Here is a 25,072-nt window from a genome sequence, read left to right as displayed (position 1 = left end):
GGAACGTTGGAGTCTGCAGCAAGCAAGCCTCCCTGCTCACTTCAGTGCCTGTCTGCCGGCCGCCATCTTGGCTAACAGTTAATTTGCATATACTCACTGATTAGCCAATGAAAAGGGTAGCTGTCGTACGCCAATTACCATGTTTCTCTTTTATTAGTGTAGATTATATTATTTTCCATATGAACAACTTTAAACCTACTTTTACCCCACCCTGTATGCACACATATATATATAATTAGAGGCCTGATGTACGAAATTAATGCAAGGGCCATGGCCCTGGCCTCTGCCTGCTGCCACCACAGCCAGGGGCCTCTGCCACCTCTGCCATGGCCCCCGCTTGCTTGGCTTTATCTGGAAGGAAGGACATCAGGAAGGATGTCCAGTCTAATTAGCATATTATGCTTTTATTATTATAGATGGTTACATTATTAATACACAATATCCTAATTGTTCATTCAATTGTCATTCCAATTAAGAGTCTATAAATGAATGAAGGGTACCTTGATAATAATACCCTTAAACATAGCTGTACATAAATTATTTAAATAGTATGAATGTATCATTGTCATCCACCTTTAACTGACATCATCAGTATATTTAAAACCAATTTAATGAACTAGAAGACTTGAAAAACACTAATGTGGTTTATCAAAGTTCCAAACAAGTCAGAACTAAAACCCAGAACCAAAACACTAGTTAGACATGTATATAAAGTCTTTATATGTATATAAAGTCTTCCCATAGTACTCAGAATTCCAGGCCATTCCCATATCTGATTATTCTCTCCCTTAATACCAAGTCTGAGCCCAGCATGAAAAAGACTTAGGACTCTCAGGAACTACTGAGTCTTACTGAAGTACAGGGGTGAACTAATGTATTCAACATTTCAAAGCTAAAGTGTGCTCCATTTTCAAAATAGCTTTGTCCATTTAATGTCAAGTAATAAATCTGAAATTTGAAAACAAACAAACAAACAAACAGGTAGTGTTCTGCTTAACTGCAACCACACCAATTCCTTTTCCCAATTTTTATTTAGTTTTTGTAGAGTTTTTGGTTTCATGTTTTTTTACCTAATGAATGCATTCTATCTCTATGCTATTTCACTCCATATTTGTTGATATTCCAGGCCCTAGGCCACATTGTCATAACTTGATTAAATCTGTCCCAGTCTTTATTAGATTTTAGAGGTGTGTTCCTTGTTTCAATGTTTTACCTTCTGAGAAATCATCCTTGAATGCAGGCTAAGTGGCTTTAATTTCATTTGAGAAAAGGGCAAAAAGAAAATGGTCTCACCAAATATAAGCTTTTAGATTTGCAGGTAAACATCACTCTTATTAGTGCTTCTCTTATCAAAGAAAAACACAACAATAAGTGGTAAACAAAATCATAAATAACCCTCTATATTTTTATCCCCAAAACTATTGACTTGGCTGCTATCACTGGTAATACTTCTCATATTGATTGTTACAGCACATTTTTGACTGCAGCTAAAACATTACATGAACACTGAACAATAGAACTAGGTAAATATGCCATAGCTGTTCTTATATTATCCCTACAAACACCATGAATTGAGGTCAAATGGAGACTGGGACATCTGTAAGAATAAGTTGCCACAGAACACAATTCAGTCTCAGCGTCCAGCCTCAGCAAGAGACATGGGAGCCTTAAGGAGAGAATTAGCATTCTTCCCCAATCACCATTCTAGCATTTAGAAATTCTATTGCATGAGAGACCCATATAAATGAATCTTGTGTTTTTTACCTCCCCCTCACCATCCCCCAGGATTGTGGATTGGTCTAAGATCAGGTTCTTAGAAAGCGGCACAGCTAACTCACAATGAATGGCAGAGTTTTGTGGGGAAAAACGTCAAGCAATTCCATTGCAGAGACTGAACAGACTATCCTGGAGTCTAAGGAGAAACCAACCTTGTGGGAAAGTCAGCTGTGACTGCGAAAAGAGCTTCCAAAATCGATGCTATTAAAATTCTTTCTCCAAAACCTAACATAATAATAATCATAAAAAAGATGTTCACAAAAACTGAAATGCAAAATTGTCATCAATTTTGGCCTTCTTTCTGCATTAGCTGAAAAGGTTAGAAATATTTAAATTCTGTCACTTTAATTGGGCAAAAACACTCCATTGGTCCCATTCAATGGCAATTCAATTATTCTCTTGTGTTTAACTTGAGCCAAGGAAGAAATTCTCATGTTGCCAGCTTTGTCAAGGCATATCTATACATGATAACAGCAGGACAGGAAAGAATTTATAAGAAAGGAAAGTGATGGCTGAACAATCTTTCTGGTTCACTTCCATACAAGAGCAAAATAAAAACCTTTGTTAATGTCTACAAAGGTAAGTAGTAAGCTACACCATGCCTTTAATGCAATTGTGACTGTGTTGTGTTTCCAATGCAGCAATAGTTTGACTCTGTCTTCAACTTTGCACAAGAGTACATGGTCTTGGTATACATCACTGTGTTTATATCTTGTCCCCACATCTAAGACCCCTACAACCCTTTACCCCTCTGAGGACTGGGCTACCAGGCTTAGGGATTTCTAAGTACTTTTTTGTTTCCATGCGAACCAGCATACTAATCTGAAAGTGTAATTTGGCCTTAGATTTTTTTCCTCTTCATTACATGCTTGAAGCATATGGTAGCAGGGTTTAATAGGCTACGAAATATATCTTTAATACCCCTCCTCTCTTGAACCGCCTAGCTTGAATATCATGCTCAGCTCTAGAACACCATTCATCCATCTCTTCCTAATTATAATCTTCCTACCCAAGATGTTTCTATTAAGAATGTTGGAAAGATTAAAGTTGAAGAAATTTTAGAAATAGGTGATCCATAATTAAAGCTATTTTCACTAAAGAAACTTTAGGAAGATGAAACTGTCAAAAGAAGATTAAAAGTTGAAGCTAAAAATAGGTCATAAATTCTCATTTATGTGTTGACCCTGAATACCGTAGAACTCGAGACAATAGTAAAAGGGGGGAAGAAGAAGGTGAAATAGAAAGATCACCAAGGTCTGGAAGAAAAAGCTGGAACTTTTTATTGATCTTGTTCTTCCAAGTTTAGAGGAGTAAGCATAGTCATGTTTTGTCCTGGACCAGAACGTGTGTAAATTGTCACTTTGAAAAAGTTACTATCACTTTTATAAATTTTTATTAAAATGTAACTATCACTTTTAAAATAGCCCTCGCCCTGTAAATATGGAAGTAACTTCAATTGTTGAAATAAATGCTCAGGAGTCTGTAAAGATTATTCCTCTGTGAGTTATAAGGAGCATCGCCCAAAGGCTGTGGTCTCAGAAGCCCCTGGAACAATAAAAGGCCAGGTCAAAAAAAAAAAGACACCTGGTAGGAAAAGCTTGACAGGATAAAAAGGATGCATTTCCATAGCAAGAAAGCTCAGATCTTACCTCCCTAACTAAATTCCACAGGAGAGAATGTATGTGCACACCCAACAAAGCATCCCCACCTTGACCACTTCAGCAGAGGGCACTGCTGTGGTTGGGATATGTCACACCTTCTTCTAGGGTAGAAGCATATCGTCTACTCTTGGCTTTTCAGTCAATTGACTAAGTAAGTCTGGGCCAGTTTTTCAGTCTCTATACGTTATCACTGTCTCCAACTCTGAAACAAATGGACTGGTGCTGAGGTTGCACCTGCCCAGGAGAAAGGCTACCATGGAAGAAATTGTTTCTTCTCCTCCTTCTTTTCATAACATTCAAAATTGTCAATTTGGCAATAAATTGACATTGACCTTAACATTTAAAAGTGATATATCTGCAGAAATTTTCACATTCACAAATTCACACACACACAAAAAACACTCTTGAAAACAAAACAAAACAATACTATTATTCATTACTAACTGACTCACTCGAGCCTCTCAGAGTGTGGTATTCATTTGTACTACAGATGTCAGATATATTTTCTCATTTCACTTTCACAGTGATCCTTTGAGGCTGCTGTTTTTATTACTGCTATTGTTTTTAACTATTTCAAATTAAAGTGGCAGAATTTAGGAATGATTTGCAAATAGTCAACGAAACAAATATGAAATGTGTGAATGCTGAGGGTCCACTGCATCCAGAAGAATCTGAGGAGAGAAGGCTGGAGTCCATCTCCCTTCAGGCAGTGGCACCATCTGTCCCTGGAACTGGCTGCCTACCTTCCTTGGCCCTCTGTGCGGTGGATGCTGGTGTGCTCTGGGCACAGTACACCGCCCGGGTCTGGATCCCACCTCCACACACGGGTCCCGTCACAGGCCAGTGGGGGTCCTGCTGCTCGAGGAGGAGAGAGACTTGGCATTCTTTCCACTCAGAAGTCCTCCAGGAATACCTGTTTGGTTTGATTTATTTAAAAGAAGAAGAAGAAGTAAGGAAAATATAAAATTCTAAAGAAAACTTAAGTCATGACACCAAGTGTGCATAATAATCTCTCTTTCTAGGGCCAAATCATTGCCTATGGGTAAGGAAGTCCACTGGTGTGGAACACTAAATCCCTTTTATGTCCTAGAGAAAAACCATCCTAACCAGATGAGGTTAAGGAAGGAACTATGGATAAACACTAGAATGTTCTCAGCCTTGAAGCTATAAGAGTAAAGAATTAGGTGGAGTTGGAAACCACATGAGCCTCATTCATAGCAGCTGCACTTGTAATGGGGCCTCATTTCACAAAATACTAGATAACTTGGTGTGAAATTTGGCATTTCTTCTTTTAATTAATAGGATACTGTTTGAATGTGTGAAGCTGGGAATATATTAATTTTAATGGACTGAAATGACCTCCAACTTTTTAACTTTCTTGATAAAGGAAAGTATTTCTACCTGTTTGACCCCACTGGGAGAAAGGTTGCACATATTAAAAAAATTGAGTTAATGAACTTCCTCTTTATTTAATTGATGGGTACTTTTTTTACATGTGCTGACATGCTGTTATTTATACTTACTTAGCAATATATCCTGTGGCTTATAACTAGTTAAGATACATACTAAGAGAAAAACATATATACATGAACACAGGGTACTTTTTTTACATGTGCTGACATGCTGTTATTTACACTTACTTAGCAATATATCCCGTGGCTTATAACTAGTTAAAGATACATACTAAGAGAAAAACATACATACATGAACACGCACTCAAATAAGGAATGAAAACACAATGGACTCTGTATACATCTGGCAGAAAACAAAACAACCGTAACAACACTACACTCATACCTGAAGAATTATTTCAGACAGAATTTCCTTTTGCAGGTTACTACAGCATTCCCCAAGCCCACAGTATTAATATAATTCCATGGCATTCACATAAATACCAACAGAGTCATTAACTTCTGGAACAATAAATGAAACCTAAGAACATTTTCATATCTGCTATCCCATATCAGATTTCAGGAAAAAACTCTCAGCTTTGTGATTGTTTAAAAGAAAACAAATGGTAATAAAATAAGCACGTGTCACCAAGGCTCAGGCCTAATGGAAAGAATGAAATTTAAATCAAGCAACAGATGTTGAAATCAGGAGACCAATCTCTAAGAAAACCTAATGGTGACTGAACTCCTTATAATAGATGTCATCATTCTACAAGGTTTGAAAGCCATGGCCAGTTTTTCTCAGTGGTTAGAGTGTTGGCCTGCACACCAAAGGGTTAAGGGTTCGATTCCCAGTCTATCAGGTACTTCGGCTGAGGGTTCGATCCCTGGCCCAGGTTAGGGCACATGTGGGAAGCAACCAATCAATGTTTCTCTCACACTAATGTTTTTCTCTGTCTATCCCCCTTCTTCGCTCCCTTCCACTCTGAAAATCAATGGAAAAATATCCTTGGGCGAGGATTAAAAAAAATAATAAAATAAAAAATAAAAGGCTTGAAAGCTGAGAATCATTAGTCTTGTGAAAAGCCCACTAAAGAAAGAAGATTTGCATAAACCATTGCAGTTTGTTGTAACACAACTCTTCTCCCTCTGCTTTGCTACTTCACTTTCGTATGGTTTTCAAGGCTTGGAAATGAGTGGGCTGGGCAAGAGTTTAGAGAACAGAATGTAGGTCCTGCTTATGCCGGTGAACATAGACAATTACACCTTCCTAATTCCTGGGCATGAGAGACCGGGAGAAGTTTGGTTCTCCCCAGAGGTAGTCCTTCTCCAGGGGTGAAGCTCCTAAGCCCTTTCTAACTCGCTCAGAGTTGCCTCCTGACGCATATTCTCTATGGCCACTCAAGCCAAGGCTAGTTCCTCCTGCCTCTGAGCCTTAGGGCACAGGTGGCTCTGTATTCAAGGTCAAGGCACAATGATGCAGGGGTGTGCTGCAGTGGATGGTTATGAAGTCCTCATTTCAAACCCTCTTCCTACCAAGGTTCCTTGGAAGAGCTCTCTGGCTATTAAGGAGGGGTTGAGCTGACTCCAAGGCTCCTATGACAGCAAATAAGAGGCAAAAAGACGGTAGTGTTGTGGAGGTGACCAGCATGCCTCAGGGTCCAACTGACCTAGGCCTTGCCACTTAGTTACTAGTCATGTGACTTTGGCCCAGCTCTGTTTTCTCATCTGTAAAATGGGAGTAATAACACAAATGTTGAACCTGGCGTATAATAAATATTCAATAAATATTGATTCTCTTTCTTCTTATGTCCTTCTACATGTGCCTTTTGCCCACCCGCTGCCACAGGAAACACACACATACACACACAATTCACATTTTAGGTATGAGGATTTCATTGATTTTATCAATAGTCCTAATATTAGGGACTCAGGAATGTCATTGTGTAACTTCCAGCAACTAAAGTTCGGCAAAGAGCATACTAATAAAAGAAATAATGTGCAGAATTACAGCAAGTCACAGTCATTGGTTTGCTTGTTTGAGAGGAATGGCCCCTGCTGTAGGAATTGCCTTTTCAATTCATTTCCCATGACCCTACAAGAATTAGCCATGGAGGAACTTTGGAAGTCATTCTAGAGAAAAATGAAAAGGAAAGTTTAATGACTTTAGTTTTGTATAAGGTGACAAAAACGCTGTTGGTAGCTCGTTAAGCAAAGACACACATATTCCATTCAGTCGCAAATGACAAATTCTCTAAAGAAATATAAGACATTTCTCACTGTGGCTCAGAGATAGCTTACCACTTCAGAGAAAACACCACCCAGCAAGTGGCAGAGGAGGAAGCATGCCAGTAAAGGACTTCTAGGTTCCTTTTGAAAATGAGGGTCATTTCATAGTCTTTTCTCATCCTTTTATCTTTATTTTTTCAAAAGCACTATCTCCGTTTAGTCACAAATCCCCCAGCAGTCATGCAAACCGGTCATCCTGAACTCCACCGACCTGGGCAAGTGTCTCCAGGATCTGACAGAATGAGACATCAAAGGAGTTCACTCAGCTCCAGGTTACTGGCTTCCTCCTTTAGAAGCCCTTGCAGTGACAGCCCTGCCGCCTCTGAACAACTTGGCTTTCCCACCGTCTGGGACACTCTCTTTAATGGCTAAGTCTGTGCCAGAGACCAGGTCCTTTCCACTTTCTCTCCCAACTCGAATGCCTTTCAACACATCCTCATCTTGTCCTTCTGCTCAGGAGGGAGATTCGGGGATTCTCAAAGGCCAGAGTGCTACCTTCTCTGAATGAGCAATACTTTGAAATCGATTGTGGAAATGCCTCAAGTAGAGCAGAGGGCCATGAAATGAATGAAATTAGATCATCCTCACAGTTCCTTACCAATATGACTGTGTAGGAGCCATCTGCTCTTGTCAAAGGGCTCAGCTGAACAGGATGGATAAGGCATTAACTTATTTGGGCTACTAAGGTATCAGAACATATCCCCCAAGTTAACAACCAGTAATGTCTGCCTGCTCACTGTGTGGCAGATCAGTCACTAACAAATTCAGGTGCATTACTTCATTTAATCCTCCTAACAACCCTATCAGGAAAATATTATTTCCCCCTTTTTATTATTTCCCCCTTTTAGAAATGGGTGAATCGGCATAAAAGCTTAGTAATTCTTCTAAGATCACATAATTAAGTAAGTGGAAGAGCAGGACACAAAGTCAGATTTGTCTGATTCTAAAGCACATCCTCTTAATGAAATGACAGTCTGGTAGATTAAAATAGTGAATGGCAAACCAATGAGAGCTGATCAGAGGATACAGGAAGCAAATTCAGCTATCAGCCTTGTCACTATGAGGACAATCAAATGTTAGTCTGGGTCTGAGGAAGTGTTTTCTAGACTGAAGCAAAACAAAAATCAAAACAAACAAAAAAAAACCACACACAATAAATCCTCTGTTGGTAAAAACTAACCAATGACATTTTGCATTGGAAACACAAAAGCAATTTGAGAATATTTTATAGCCAAGCATTTTATAATTAGAGCACTGTGGTGACACTGGGTCAGATTTTAGTACATTCAAGAAATAATTACAAGTTAATGAGAGAAACAAAATATAATCCAAATAAAAGGATCTATAAATACAAAAGTTGAAATTCCCACTAAAAATTATAGCAGACTTTTTTTAAAAAATGCCGTTTCAAGGTCCTGCAAACAAATTCCCCACATGTCTCGCTGTTGATTCTGAATCTTAGATAAACTTGCCATCATCCAGTCACTGAAAAGAACTCAAGTGCCCCCACTATAAGTGAGAGAGCGTACAGCCACTCTGGCACTCTGGAACCCCAAGCCTCTGAAAAGGGGAATGCTGATAACTCAAATATTGAATACACAGGGAAAACAATTCATACAAGGACATTGTTGTTAACATAAGTATATGTATGACAGACTGAAGGCAGGAAGAATGTAAGAGTCAGGACTCCCTAGAAAAAGAAACAGGCCTGTCCAAAAAATAAATGAATCACTTAACCATGTGTTCATCTGTCCTTTCTTTCAATAAGTAATTATTGAGCTCTAACTATGTGCCACACGAAATTTCAGACAATAGGAACACATAGTAGTGAGCAAGACATTGACCTTGGAAAGGTTATCTTCTACAGAGGCAGACAGAGAAATGCATCAAGACACAACATGGCCTCAGCTAATGCAGGGAAGAGAGATGAAGAGAGTTATTTCAGTGCCATGCCCAAAGAAGTCCTCAGAATTCTGAATAAAATGACGGGGTGAGTACAGGAGTGAGCAGGCAAGCAATTTTCTAGGCAGAGAGAACAAAGATCCCAGGGAGAGAGAGCGCTTGGCATTTCTAGGAAAGTATAGAAACCAGTGTGATTGGGACAGGTGAGTCAAGATGGGAAGATCATAGGAAATTAGTTGTGGTCAAGAGCCAGGATACAGAGAGCCTTATCAGCCATTCCAAATACACTAGGAAATTGTTGGAAAATTTTGAGGAGAACAATAATATGATGATGCAATTTCAGCTTTAAAGGACCACCCTAACTACTGAGTGAATAGACTATGAGGAGGTGAAAGGGAGGGGACAAGTTTAGAGGCCTTTGCTGGTCCAGAAAAAAAGATAGTGGTTTCCACTGGGATAGTCATAGTCAATGTGGTGAGAAGGGATCAGATTCTGGACATTCTGTGAAGGTGGAGACAACCTTCTATTGACTTAGATGTGGATGGGAGAGAAAGAGGAGTGAACGATGCTCCCAAATTGATTTTACCCTGAGTATTACAGCACGATTTCTTGGCACTAAATTATTAGGTGAGACAGCCCAGGCATGGGGACAAGAACCCAATCATCACGGAAACTAGGTAGTATAACCCTGAACTTTAGTTTTTCTTCATTTACTTCCTAGAATCTGCTTTCTGAATCATTTTTTCATACCTAAAACTCATTACCCAATTTCATAATATGTTCCCATACTTTTGGCCTACTCCTAAGGAATGGTCAGTAAATATATTCACATTATACATCTATATGTATAAAAATCCAGCAACCGGAACGCCAGAATGACCAAAACAACTGGTCACTATGATGCCCACTGCTGCCAGTGGACCAGCCTGATTGGGGGGTGGGGCTGGCCAGCCAATCTCCCTCGGCCCCTCCTCCCAGCAGGCCCTGCCCCTGATCGGTCTCTCTCACCCCAATCAAGGGCAGGGTAGCAGGCCAACCTTCCTTTGGCCCTTCCCCACCCTATCAGCCCCACCCCCGATGGGCCCCCACCACCCTGATCAGGGGCAGGGCTGGCCGGCCAACTGCCTGTGGCCCCTCCAGCCAGCTGTGCCCCGATCACCCCCTCCCACACCAATCGGGGGTGGGGCTGGCCAGCCAACTCCCCCGGTCCCTCCCAAGCCCCATTTGGGGGTGGAGGCAGCCTGCCCACCACCCACAGCCCCTCCCCACAGCTGATCCGGCCCTAATCAGGCCATGATCGGGGTGGGCCAGCTGGCCAACTTCTCCTCATCTCCTCCTCCCAACAGGCCCGGCCCCAATCAGCCAATCGAGGCTGGGCCAGCTGGATCCCACCCCTGCACGAATTCATGCACTGGGCCTCTAGTTATTGATATTAAGTATGTTACCACTCTAATGAATTATATACAGCTTAAACAAAGAAACCGACCGAGATTAAGCCTCAGGAAGATATTGTCTAATGGTGGAAGTACATATTTCCATCAAGAAATTCTGGATTAGCCCTAACTGGTTTGGCTCAGTGGATAGAGTGTCAGCCTTCGGACTGAAAGGTCCCAGGTTTGATTCTGGTCAAGGGCATGTACCTTGGTTGCGGGCACATCCCCAGTGGGAGGGATATAGGAGGCAGCTGATCAATGTTTCTCTCTCATCAATGTTTCTAACTCTCTATCCCTCTCCCTTCCTCTCTGTAAAAAATCAATACAATATATTTTTTAAAAAAATAAATTCTGGATTAGAAAAGCCTGCTAATCTTCCTTAGGGTTTTGTTGGCTAAGCCAAGGAATCCCACAAACAAACTATCCTCCAAATGAAAGTGAGGAGAGGAGAAAGGGTAAGGAATTAATTAATTGCTGTGAAGTAATGAGCAGTGATGTCCTAAATTAGCAACGCCAAAATTAGAAAAGTAGGCACATTTAGCAACTATTTTTAAAACACCCCTCCCCCATCCTACTAATGTAACCTAAAGTGATTCTAATAGCAATAGGAAGGCAGGACCATCAGAGTTTTATAGCAAGTTCTGCCCTTTAGAATGCAGGCTTTGTCACTTTCATAAGGCTTAGAGTTGCTTAAAAAGAGTAGATTTATTTTCTCCTTCTAAAGCCTTAGACTCCAAGCAGAGTAACATGGGGTAGAATCTTAAGTAATTTAATGAGGACAGATTGAAAGAATAATTGCATTAGTTAATGGTCATGTTTTGACTAAGCATGTTTTGCAAACACACTTGGATTTGAAACACTGGTGTGAGGTATGCAAATTGAATGTGTGTATGTTAAAAATTAGTTACTGCAGCATGACTAATTTATGATAATGTCTGTTGTTCTTTTAAAGTTGTAAATGCATTTAGAAAGAATTAACTTGTCATTTTTTGCTGAACAGACAACCAAATAAAGGGAACCGATCAAGGTCTCTACATTTTACGCTCTGGTAATTTTTTATTGAATAGAGTGGAACTATTGATTATGGAAAGCTACTCTGAAGTGCAAAGCTCTTTGCTCTTCAGCAGATGGCTTTGCTAGCCAACCTCCACGCATGTATTATTAATAGAGTTCTATTGCTATGCACAGCACTTAGCAGTGCGTTACCTTTCTTACACTAACAGGGGAACAAATCTTCCATCCGGGAGGGCTTAAAGTGGCACAGTGGGGACTCATGAAACTATACGCATCAGCAAAAGGTGGACTCAATAAAAAGCATCAGTTTCCTTCTGTTGAAACACTTTATAACTTTGAAACAGTTGTTTATTTTCTAAAACAGATTCTCCTGAAGGTTCCCGTACATGACCCCTCTACCCCTCAGCTGCTGCAGAAAAGCTGCACTTACTATGTACCGGGTGTGGGCGCTGTGGAAAATGGAAGAAGATAGAGAAGATGTGTTCGGTGATGTACATGCTGTTCTGTTCTGGAAGGCAAACTTTCCCAAATTTAGATCTGAACTCATTCCTCACCCTTTTGGAGCTACTCTTATAACCAATGACAACAGAGATTTTTCTTGGCTGGCAAGGCAGACACATTGTTAGCAAAAGCAAGGAGGTCACAGGGACCACCTCAAGCTTGGTGAGTCCCTCTCTTCCCTGAGTAGGTGTTCACATTTGACCTCCTTGGTGATGCCAAATTCAGCTGTTATTTATGAGAAATGGCTTTGGATCCTCCATACACACATTATATAGTAAGTATAAGAATGAAGTAAAGTATTCTATGCACCATATTGTTTGAGAACTGTCCTACATTTGAGCATCCATCCATTGTTTATTGAGCATTTACTATGAGACAGGTACTTTTATAGATGCTATCCATTCTACAGTAAAGGAAAATGATAAATAAATAAAAATGAATTGTGGAAGCATTACTAACTATTAAACAATCTTAGAGGATATGGTTACCATATTCTGGACATTTTCGTTTTTAAAAAGTATACTACACTATATTCTTTTTAAAAAAATATATTTTTCATTGTTGATAGTAATACAGATATCTCTTATTTCCCCCCCTTTACTTCCTCCTCCAAGCCCATACCACCACCACCCCCAGGTCTTCACTACCCTATTGCCCGTGTCCATGGGCTATGCATATAAGTTCTTTGGTTTATGTCTTCTGGTCCCCCAACCCCACATCGAGGTGTATCAGTCTGCTCCATGCCTCCATGCTTTTGGTCTTATTTTGTTGGTCAATTCATTTTGTTCATTAGATTCCACAAATAAGTGAGATCAAGTGATATTTGTTTTTCTCAGTACACTAGGTTCTTAAGATGAATAAACTAAGTGATCACAAAAGTAAAGTTTTCAGTTTCCCAAACTGCACAGTTTCAGGCTGAAGCAGGTGGTGAACAAACATTTCTTCATGACATGTCACCCCCAGCACTAACTTTGTTCCAATGGATGAAGGAAGTCAACAATTGAGCCAGCTTTTAAATACCCTCCTTTCCCTTGACTCTCTCCCTGGCTTCAAAATCCATCTAAAAAGATCTGGAGAAACGATGATTTTATCTAGAACATTTGAAATTGGTGTCAGGTCCTTAGAGAGAACTTAAGGAGACAGGGGCTTGTTTTAAGGGGGAATTAAAGTAGCTGCAGGAGACTCAGACGTCTTAATCTGAGTCTGCAGAGATTAACTTTTCATGAAGAATTTCTAGATTACCCATAATAAGAATAAACTCATCCATATCAGAGACAAGGAGGGGTGGATTATAAGAGTTTATCTATTCAATGCAAGACTCAACTATTGAAGCAATGTTTTACATACTGGCTCTTCTGTGTGGTAATATCACACAGTCTATATAATACAGTCAACCATGCAGCTTCTGCCTTGAGATCTTTTAAGAGTTTCACTCTACATTGGTCACTGTCACCTTTTACTAGTGCTATCTTGTATTTTATTTCAAATTCTAAATGACCAGTTCCGAGATAGAATAGTCAGTTCTGCATGAAATCTGTTGCCTCCTTGTTAGGGAGGTCATCTGAGCTGCCACTCCCAAGAAGGATATCTGCAGCTGATGTTTTGCAATATTCTAGTGTGCTACCGTGTCTTCAACCAGAATGGGCTCTACTTAAATACATGGGATTTGGAGTCAGAGCTGTTTCAGCTTCAGGTCATGTCTAAGATCTCTGACATTAAATATTTTAGATATTATAGTCCCTGGATCCTCTGACTTTCCTATGCTATCTAGTAAACAGGACCATCTGACCATTTATGGTCTTCGAATGCTTTTCACCTTCCTCTTAGTTGCATCAGGATCTAATCATTTAGTTGTTAAGCAGAACATAGGAACCAAGGTTCCTTGTGTTTCAGTATTTTGAAATAACAAAGAATAACATAATGCCTAAGGTCTTAAAGGTCAACGGTAGGAGATAAACACACCAAGAAAAAAGGTGGCAAGTGACATGCAAATGTATCCCCTCTCTTTTATCTATCCCCACCCCTTAATATACAATTTGAGTCCTTAGTGTTATGTTGGGGCAGAGCAAAAAATTACAAGTAGACTGTATAATGATGGAGGAAGGGGTATCTTGGTTATGTATGTCTTGGTCAAATATAGCAAACCCTTGAAATAAGTTTAAAGCTATACACAAAGCTAACTCCCTGATAGAGCTAAAATTTCCCAAGTTAGCACAACATACACTAGTCTATCTCCTTTCAAATTAAGTTGGTCGCCCCAAGGAAACTTCCAAAGTATCCCTTTATGGAATGATGCCTTAGGAACTGGCATTCATAGTGTTTTGAGTTAAAATGATGGTCTATGAATCACTAAGTAGCACCAATGCTATGCAATATTTATATACAGAAACTAGAACCCTTTCTAGCACTACCCTTTTCTTGAAAAAAATATTCTTCCCCAAATTACATAAATGGCAGATTTCCTTACTTCCTTCAAGCTTCCCCTCTCCCCTTCGCACCCAAATGCTGCCTGTTCAAATGAGGCTTCTCTAATAACCCTGTTTAATTCTATACCCTGAGCTGACCCCCATCACAGCATCCCAGAAGCCTCAATCTTTCCCTGGCTCAATTATCTTACTTTTTCTACAGCTCATACAAACATAGTTTATTTAATGTATTATATTTACTTGATGTATCTTTACTAAAATTTAAGTCCCATGATGAAAAGGGAACTATATTTTATTCTCTGATGTATCCCAAACACTTACAACAGTGTTTGACACATAGAAAGAGCTCATTGTGTATTTACTGAATGAATGAACATGTGTCCTACAGCAAAGATGGTAGAAGGATAAAAGCCAAACCACATTCTAAGAGAGTTTTAAGAAACACTATGAAAAGTCATAGAAATGTACATTTACCTGCTGGAGAGAAATTTGGTGAATGAAATTGCTTGATGCATATGAATTGGTCATGAATTCTGGGAAAGGAAAAATAGGCATTTTTGATACCTAATAGATTTTTGCTCCCATTTCTCTTATTCACAATGAATTTTAATCACCAATGTCAAAATAGAAACAAGTCTGTAGACAGCTTTTATTCTTTCCTGTGGTAGAGGCCACAGCTCAGATTGCAGACAAACAAGAATGTCAGCCAATGTTAATTGTGTTGCTGTTATGTATGCCTTGTCCTTTTACCACCAAATGGAATCTTTAATTAGCACAACGTTCTCCCTAGAAACATTGATTGGTATTCAGGGAATTTTCAAAGATTCACTTTTCCTGCAAATTCACTATTTGAAAAGGTTTTAAAAAAATGTCAAACTCACCCTGGCCAGGTAGCTAAGTGGGTGAGTGTCATCCTGATACACCAGGGATATGGGTTCAATCCCCGTCCAGGGACTGTACAAGAATCAACAAATGAATGCATAATTAAGTGGAACAACAAATCCATATTTCTCTAAATAAATAAATAATTCTCTTCTAAAAATTTAAAGTAAATAAAAAATGTCAAGTTCAGTAACATCATCAAGTAGCAGAGCTAGGGGGCCAGGTTCATCACCAATATAATGTTTCAGTCTCTATTTTCAGATGTCGAGGTACAATGAAATGAAGATCAATAGAGAAATTCATATTGGGTACATATTGAATAATTTCCATCCCCATTTGGGGGGATAAATGATACATATGAATACATGTATATGTTTATATACACCCATATCTTGGTGTGTCTTCACTGTGAATATCATGAAATTTTCGTTTAATGGAAAGAATACTAACTTCAGAGCCACATGTTCTTCAACTTGAATCTGAACAATACCAATGTATATTCCTTTTACTCTCAAAGTTTGCCTTTGGATGATAAACTGTGTTATTCTAAAAGATCTTTACAGAATCTCTGACTTTGTAAGTCTCAATGAGTGCAGTAACTATTTAACAAATATAGATGAAAGTCAACTTTCTTTGCAACCTCAGGAAGGCACCACCCTGACTTCAAAGAGAATTGTAATAGTTATCAACAAAGAAGGAAAAGTGGAGTAATGTCTATAAATCAAAAAAAATGTTTAAAATATCTGGAAGACATCATTTCTTCCATGAAAAGAATGAAGAAAAAAGTCATCAATATCAAGATCAACACTGAAACCAGATTCAATTCCTGGAAGTTCACCATTGGGAACCTTTCTGAATTTTGCCTCCATAGGGGGAAAAAAGATTTCCAAATTACCCACAATTAATTACCACAGTATGCCTTATATGGAAAGAGAGATTCTCCTTCTGAAGGAAATCAGAATACCACAAAATAGCAATAATAAAGGTCACTGTTCTCACTGGGACTAACAATTTACATATCTGGTATGTAGCTTTTTAACCTTCAACACAGGCAGCATAAAGGGAAAGGGAGAGAGAAACATCACTGATGAGAGAGAATCATCAATCAGCTGCTTGCTGCACACCTGCTACTGGGTGGGAATCAAGCCCACAACCCAGGCATGCGCCATAACAGGAATTGAACCGTGACCTCCTGGTTCATGGATTGAAGCTCAATCAATGAGTAACACCAGCTGGGCTAAAGACTTAAATATCTTAGAGAAATTGTACAGTTTGTCCAAGGACACGCAGCTAATAAGTGATGGTGATGCCATTTTAATCCAGATCTATCCAACTTCAAGGACAGAGATCCCAGGTTTTATGCTGTTTCCAATACCATGCTTTGCCCCAAAATTAGTGATTTGAAAGATAGGACATGTACTCAACAAAACGAGGGAAAATTCTGTGAGATAATATCTTAATCTGTAAAGAATCATGAAATGCACCTACTGTCTGCTTTTGAGGTAAAAATAATCAGAATTTAAGGGGTCATTATAAGGACAGAAAAAAAGGCCTCTCCTTTTCTTTGCTGTGGCCTTTCCACAATTTATGAGAAGCACCTGGTAATTAAGTCCCAAGATTGTTAGCTCCTCAGTGCAAACTGTAGAACAAATTAAGACTACTCTCAAGGTTGCATTCTTGTATCCCCCTCCACCCTGCTGTTTTAACAACTCCAAGATAATTTGCACCAAAGACTCTCCAGTTAATAGAAAGTTCCCTTCTCCCTCCCCTTCAGACAAGCCTCTTTTGAACTCTTCATAATATTTTCTCTAAGCACGTTTTACAGGCTTGAAAAGGAGTTGATAAAGAGACCACCCTAGGACATTTGCTGGACTGTCTCCTGGAAAGCAAACTGAAACTTTTCAACACAACCCCCCCCCCATCTGATTAACTTCAACACAATTACCCTCTCTTCTTTATCACCTAGCAATAGCAACTGGTTGCTCTTTAAAAGTACAAGCCTGCCCTGCATTGAGTAGCAATACACCAGCCCTTTCCTCCTTGAAAAGTAAAATAAATTTCCTCTCTGCATCTGTTCTCTCAGTTGTTAATTCTTTCACTGCCATGTCATTGCCCCTACCCTAACAGTCATCATAATAAAAACATGAGCAATCAGCATGTAAAGAGTATGCTAAATCTACACTGATATCAATGGGGAGGCATAGGAAGTGAGTAGCTAAGAATATGACAAGAGAAACTGGCCCCCCTCTTTACCCTCACCACCCAATATGCACATCATTTCAGGTTTAAGAAACAGCCAGGTCCATCAAAACACCTATTGAGTTTGTAACCCACTACCCTCCCCATATCGACATGTGATTTATTTCTACAAGAAGCTATTTGTTTTGCCTCATTTCATTTTTGCTGGGAAAATGATTCTCATATCTTAGAAACTATAGGACAGGTCTATCTCAAATACCTGCAGATTTAGCAGATCTACTTCAGGGCAGCTGTCTAATAGGAGTTACCATAAATCCATCCCAAACCCACTCTGAACAACCAGCCATGAATGATTTCTGTGATTATCAGACTGGGCCCATCATGAGCCAAAACACAAAGAAAAATACACTGGAGGTCTTGCCCAAGGGCTATGTAGCCAGAAAAATATAACCAATATCAAGATGTTAAAATATAGCTATTAATAGGTGGTAACCTTATGTCCAACATCCTCTGGCTCCTGGGGGATGTAATAGAATACCACAGGATGGCAGTTAGGTCTGGAGGCAGAACTGAATTAAAAAATGGGTACTCCCACTCATTAATTTTATAACCTCAAGGATTATTTAATTTCTCTGAGCAGTCATGTCCTCACTTGCAAAATGAAGATACTCGGAATGGTTTCTTAGGTTGTTAAAAGTGTTAGGCATAACATATCAGGTAATGATAACTAGCAGTCATTGAGCATTTATTATGTGCCAGGTGATGAATGAAGTACTGCTAGTAGAGATATAAACTAGACACTAAAATTTAGTCAGTTGCTGAAATTCACATAATTAGAAAGTCACAGAAATAGGATTGGAACCTAGAGAATCGGTATCAAAGCCCATGCTCTTAACCTACTGTGCTACACTAGCATGGAACTCTGCATATCCAAGACTCAACACATATGAGTCATGGATACTGTTGTTATTGTAACATCCCTAAATCACATAACATGAGGTTTTATTGAAACCTGAATACTCACACCACAGGACGCACAGTACCTGGGACACAGCTGCAAACTTTCTCCTTCAACAATGCAGGCCTGTTTCTCCAGAAGTTCAGGGCACTCCCTTCCACCTCCAATAGCAATGTGCTTCACATTCCGGCTCCTGCCCCTGAATCCCGGCGAGAGGCTCCCTGAACGACACGTCTTGGAGCAGGGACCCCAGGAGGACCACTCGGTGGTCTCACAGTCTTTCGGCATGATGCAGGACTGGACAGTCAAAGGGAAGGAGTCTTTCATGCAAAGGCTAAAGGGACATAAGCAGAAACCAGTCAGCCCCCGATTAAACCGATGCAACCAACACTATGAAGTGCCTATAATTAAAGAAAAAAATTGAAATGTGGTTTATGTGTTCACATTTGAGGATTTAAATAATGTTAGAGGCACCATGATAAAAAATGGAAGGATGTGCATTTAAAAAATGCACACTCTCTTTCATTTGAAACTGAACTTATTTCGATCTAGCAAGACACATATGTAGGTGAGTATATCTTATATTTATAATGCAGGATCGTCTAAGAGTTTCACCTAGGAGATAGCCTACAGTTACCATTTATTGACTTGTCCCCAGGTGGCACACACTGCTGCACTTCACAGGCACTTCCACAACCTTATGAGTTCACATATTTTTTTAATATATTTTTATTTATTTCAGAGAGGAAGGGAGAGGGAGAGATAGAAACATCAATGATGAGAATCATTGATCGGCTGCCTCCTGCACGCCCCCTACTGGGAATCAAGCCTGCAACCTAGGCATGTGCCCTTGACCAGAATTGAACCTGGGACCCTTCAGACCACAGGTTAATGCTCTATCCACTGAGCCAAACCAGCTAGGGCGTTGAGCTCACATATTATCATGGCTATTTATAGATGAAAAATCCTTGGCTTAGGAAAGCTAAAACATTAGTCTAAGGTCAAACAAAGGTAAATGTAAGCTTTAGAGTATTCAGCTATCCATTCTCTTAAATACTAGGTTTTATAAAACACACACACACACACACACACAGAACAAATATGATGTTTCCCTACACTTTTAGGCTCTGAGCAGCAATTTCCTCATCTATAAAATTTGAGTGCTATCAAATACTAGCAATCTAATTGAGAAACAGGTAAAGAAATAAAATAATGTGATGAATTCAATGTAAAAGCATTTATAATTAGTGATGAGGACAAACACTGATGAGGCAATGTTGGGCCACCTGGAAAGGCAGCGGTGGAAGTGGAGGTGGGGTTCTAAGAGAGGACATCTGAGCTGTATTTTTAAAGATTAGTAGGAATTTCTCAGGCACAGAAAGAAGACTAAGTTAGGAAAAGTGAATATTAAAGACTTGATATAACATTTTGTGGGGATGAAAACCAGTGGTATGCCAGAGCTGGAAATACTGTTTTATAAGAACCAACTGTTACATTTTCAAGAATTTTTCAAGCCAGTTGACTTCATGTAAGTCACTTAAAATGGGTCACAGTGGGAGTATTTATACTACAAATATCAGCAAATGCTACAGATCAAGCCCCTGACACCTAAAGACTGGTACTTAAACATTTACAGGCATACCGCTGGAGGAAAGTAAAAGCCAACTTGTCAATTGTCATAAATTTTTCAAAATATGAAGCATCAAGTACAAAGAGGAAAGTAAATAGATAATAGGTATGTGGGTTCTTCAAAAGTATGTCTTAAAAGGCTTCTTATCAAGAGCTAAGATATTTGTATTTAATTGAACATTAAATAATTTTAAATGAAGGAAAACAGACTCACATAGCAAGGTAACATTTCAAATATTGATTGGCACACATTCCTTTTACTTTCTTGGTGTTAACCTTTCCTATATTCAATCAAAGGTATCTTTTACTTCTGGGGGAGATGGGGAAGGATAATTTTGATAGGAATACAAAATCAAAGAAAGGGCTTATGGTATCTTATGGAATAACTAGAGGCCCGGTGCATGAGATTCGTGCACTTGGGGGAGGGGAGAAGTGGGAGTCCCTCAGCACGGCAGTTGGACATCCTTAGCGCTGCCGCAGAGGCAGGAGAGGCTCCTGACACCTCCACTGCACTCCACTGAACTTGCCAGCCATGAGCCCGGCTTCTGGCTGAGCAGCGCTCCCACTGTGGGGGCGCACTGACCATCAAGGGGCAGCTCCTCTGTTGAGCATCTACTCCCTGGTGGTCAGTGCGTGTCGTAGTGACCAGTCGTTCTGCCGTTTGGTCCATTTGCATATTAGCCTTTTATTATATAGGATGAGCTATAGACAGAGTTTGGTAATGTATCCAAAAAAAGAAAAGAAGTATTAAAATGATTCAAAGTTTCTGACTTGGGAAAATATGTAGATAAGGGAGCCACCAACAGAAAAATGGATTACAGAAGGCGATGTGAAAGGGGAAAATAACACATGTGACCATTTTGATGAACAAATCATACTGAGACTTCTATACTGATATCCTACATGAAGCCATGGGGAGCTAGTGTGTCTTTCAAAAGTCACAATAATATAAGAGAATCCTTTGGTCCAGTAGTATTTTGAAATCTATTCAGATCATATTATTTCCTTCCAAATGAAAATGGCAATGTATACTTCATTACCACTACTCCTTCCAATGGGACCTTCTGGGGGCTTTGAATCAAGGCACACTGGGAAGAACCTCCCTTGAAAATATCCCACCTAATACAGAATGTACTCACTGCACAACACGCAGGTAGGGAGAGAGGGACACTTTTCAGAAATTTCTATTGACTGAGATGCCCCATCCCCAAGTCCTAACTCCAGTACCTCAGATGTGTCTGTACATGAAGATGAAGTCCTTAAAGAATGAATTAAGTTAAAATGAGGTCACTAGAGTGGGCCCTCATCTAATATGACTGGTGTCCTTATTTGAAGACACGAGGGCACAGAGAGGGAAGGCTATAGAGAGAAGGCAACCTTCTACAAACCAAGCACAGAGGCCCAGAAGAAACCAACCCTGCTGGCACCTGATTTTGGACTTTCCAGCCTCATAAGTGTGAGAAAAGTAATGCCAACTAAACACCTAGTCTGTGGTCATTTGTTAAGGCAGCACTAGCAAACTAATACAGAAACTTAAAGCTTTTCGATTTGTGTATGTTTTTAGAAAGAATTTCAATTTCCAAGGTGGACTTTCTGCTTCCTTTTATTAAGAAGGTCTCACAGTATGCAGTTCTCTGTCTACAACTGAAGTGGTGGTTTGTTTCTTCCCATTTACCAACTTTCATTCTCTGTTGCTCATCTTCCCCGAAATGGCCCATGCCATTAGACCAGTAGGATGAATAATAGGATTCCAACAGTACAAGCACTTGCATGGAGTGGCTGGGCTTATTCAAGTATTCTTTGGGAAAGGGCTCCTAATTATTGGAATTAGAAAGGGGATATGTTCTGTTGATTAGATATTTACTTGTTTTAGTGTTTGTTTGTTTGTTTTTCACTAACCAGCCTGCTCCTTAGTTAATAAAAAAAAGTAATCATAAAAGGTATCACACAGGACCCTGGTGTAATTTGATCCATGAGATTTCATTTTACTAGATTATTGAATCAGAATTAAATTGTGAATCGGAAATATCTGGGTCCTGAATGTTGCATCACATTATCATGACCTTAGTTTCTTGACTGCTTGGTTTCATGACTGCAGGGAAAAGCAGAATAATAAAACGTGATCTGCTCACACCCCAGAGTTGTGGTGACCCTTAGTGTAAGCAGAATCACCTTGTAATACACCAGGGTGGGGAACGTCCAGCCCACAGCTGTATGAGGCCCAAGAAAGCATTTTTAGTCTGGCCCTGCCAAGGCATTAGGGGTGAGTTAATTAAATGTTTGACCAAATACAGCAGGCTAATTTTTAAGTTGATAATTTAGAATGGTCTGCAAATGATGTTATAAATATATGAATGGACCTTGGCAAGAAAAAGGTTCCCCACCCCTATATCTAAAACCCCTAACGAAGATTCTTGTCTGCAGCCAGAAATGGGGATGGACCCTTTCAGAGAAGGTGGTGCACCTTTTTAATAAAACAAACATATTCTGTTGATTTATCTTTTCAAGAGATACTACAGTAATTGTACCTACTTGACATTTACAGAGTTCGTTGTCATTTATAAATTACTTTTCAAGTATTCAATTGTAAAGGAAATTGTGAAACTAAAAATTATTCTAGTAATTCTTACTTCCTCTAGAAATGTAAGGAAATCTTTTTACTTACAAAATAAGGACAGGGGCTGTTATAAGAAAAAAATCACCAGAAAAGTACCCTCACTTCACTAACACTTCAATTACTACTTTAAAATTTTGTTAAATATCTCAAACATTCAGAAAAGAAGAGTAATATAATAAATAATCTCATTCCTTATTAGAAAAAGCCAACATCTACTTCAGATTTCATTAAATAAATAAATAATTACAAATTTAGGTTAAATTTCCTGTGTTCTTTGCAATCTCAATTCCACCTATTTCCCCAGACACAGCCACTGTCCTAAAATTGATTTATATTATTCTCTACCATGTTTTTATACTTATAACTAATATGTATATGTTCATAAATAGCATGCAGCACTCGTTGTTTCATATGTTTTTAAAACCTTTGCTTAAATGTTGTTGTATTATACATACTAGTGACCTGGTGCATGAAATTTGTGCACATTAAAAGGATTAGAGGAAATATTTTAATATTGCTATTTGCCCTTTCTCTATAATAGAAGTGTCAGAGATGAAAGAAAATTAGAAAATGTATATGAAAATCTTCCTCCGTCTTGAGGTCCCCCATCAAGCCCTGCCAAGTGGGGGGCATGACCTGATGTCCCCTGGCCTGGCACCAGGGCAGGGGGAGCAGCCTGAGGTCCTGTGTCAAGCCCCACGGCAGAGGGAACAGCTTCAGGTCCCTGCTGATTGCTCGTTAAGACTCATTACAGGAACTCGGCCTCCGCTGTGGGTACAGCCATCTTGTGTTACAGAAACCACCCCACCCCCCCGCCTCCACTGTGGGCGCCAACACCTTTGTGGTGCAGTGATGGTCAATTTGCATAGTCCATCTTTATTATATAGTATGATTCTGGAAATTGTTTCCCTCACTTAATATTCTGACTTCTAAATCTACCTATCTATATAAAACCCTAATATGCAAATCGACTGAACTGCGGAACAACCCAGGGAATAACCGGTCACTATGATGCACACTGACCACCAGGGGGCAGACACTCAATGCAGCAGCTGCCCCCAGCCTGCAGGCCCCGACCAGCATCGGCGGCAGTAGGGGGCGGTGCTGACAAGTGGGTGGCGCCAGGCAAGCCAAGGCGGTGCGAGCGGGGGTCCCAATCAGCCTGCTGGTTGCCCCACAGATCGGTCCTGATCACCAGCCAGGTCTAGCGACCCTACCTGTGCACAAATTTCGTGCACCGAGCCTCTAGTCCAGTGGTTCTCAACCTTCTGGCCCTTTAAATACATTTCCCCAAGTTGTGACCCCACCCATAAAATTATTTCCGTTGCTACTTCATAACTGTAATTTTGCTACTGTTATGAATTGTAATGTAAATATCTGATATGCAGGATGGTCTTAGGCGACCCCTGTGAAAGGGTCATTCGACCGCCAAAGGGGTCGTGACCCACAGGTTGAGAACTGCTGCTCTAGTCTATGTTGATAAATGCAGATAATGGTCATTTATTTTTATTAGTCACATTCCAATTTATATGTATTCAGCCTCCCATTAACGCACCCTTTGGTTTGCCTAATTTCTTGCAATTCCACAGGATTATATATTGAAACTCCTTTACATGTGTCTATTTGTTACACATGTGTGAAAGAGAAGGCTAAAGGGCTGTTTTGCTTTGGGAGCAAACAGCCTCAATTGCCTGCCTCCTTAGGCTTTTCTTGTAACAACAGCTTGAACTAAAATTAACTATTAGATACTATCAGTAGGGTAAGCATCCTTGAGAAAGCACATGCTCCCTACTATGTTTGCCTGGATTGTGTGGGGAAGCACCAGACCTGGTTGGAAAGTCTGTAAAGAGGATTCTCCGAAAGGTCGGGGGTCTCTAAGGGGGAACTTGCCGAAGGTGGAAGCCCCTGCCTTGACTTTTCCAAACAAGCCCGAGCCCTCGTGTGTTTTGCTAAAATCTCTACGTTTAGCCTTTTAGACCCAACCTTGTAGAAGCATGTGCTTTCTCAAGGATGCTTACCCTCCTCAGGGAGATATGCAAATTAACTGACAGCCAAGATGGTGGCCGGCAGCCAGGCAGCTTGAAACTAACATGAGGCTTGCTTCCTTCAGTGACGGAGGAAACCAATGTTCCCCGCTTGCCTTGCAGGCCTCTGAGCCTGAAGTTTGAACATTGTAACAAACATAGAAGCTAAAAAAAACCCCAGAAACCAGCTTTCAGCAGGCTGGGATCTCAGAGCTGGCGTCAGAGCTGGAGTTATACATTGTTTCGAAACGAAGCAAACCAGATACCTACTTTCAGCAGCAGAGGCCTAAGAGCTGGAGCCTCAGAGATAAAGCTGGCCCAGAATAAAAAAAAGAAAAAAGAAAAAAAGGAGCGGTTGGGAGCTTCTGTC

General features: G+C 39.9%; 1 protein-coding gene across 1 annotated transcript in view; it reads right to left on the bottom strand.

Moving 5' to 3' along the window:
- The window catches only part of LOC102259858 (thrombospondin type-1 domain-containing protein 7B), a 525,758-nt gene that overhangs the window by 315,912 nt on the left and 184,774 nt on the right, over window positions 1-25,072 (bottom strand). The window contains exons 3-4 of the mRNA XM_005858420.2: window positions 18,518-18,766; window positions 4,181-4,350 (exon numbers count right to left, since the gene is read on the bottom strand). Of these exons, the coding sequence (XP_005858482.2) occupies window positions 4,181-4,350; window positions 18,518-18,766 (419 nt within the window). The remainder of the gene's footprint in view (window positions 1-4,180; window positions 4,351-18,517; window positions 18,767-25,072) is intronic.

This window comes from Myotis brandtii, unplaced genomic scaffold (assembly GCF_000412655.1).
Source record: "Myotis brandtii unplaced genomic scaffold, ASM41265v1 scaffold1174, whole genome shotgun sequence".
Lineage (NCBI taxonomy): Eukaryota > Metazoa > Chordata > Mammalia > Chiroptera > Vespertilionidae > Myotis > Myotis brandtii.
The sequence above is the reverse complement of the archived record's forward strand: the minus strand, read 5'-3'. Positions and strand labels throughout refer to the sequence as shown.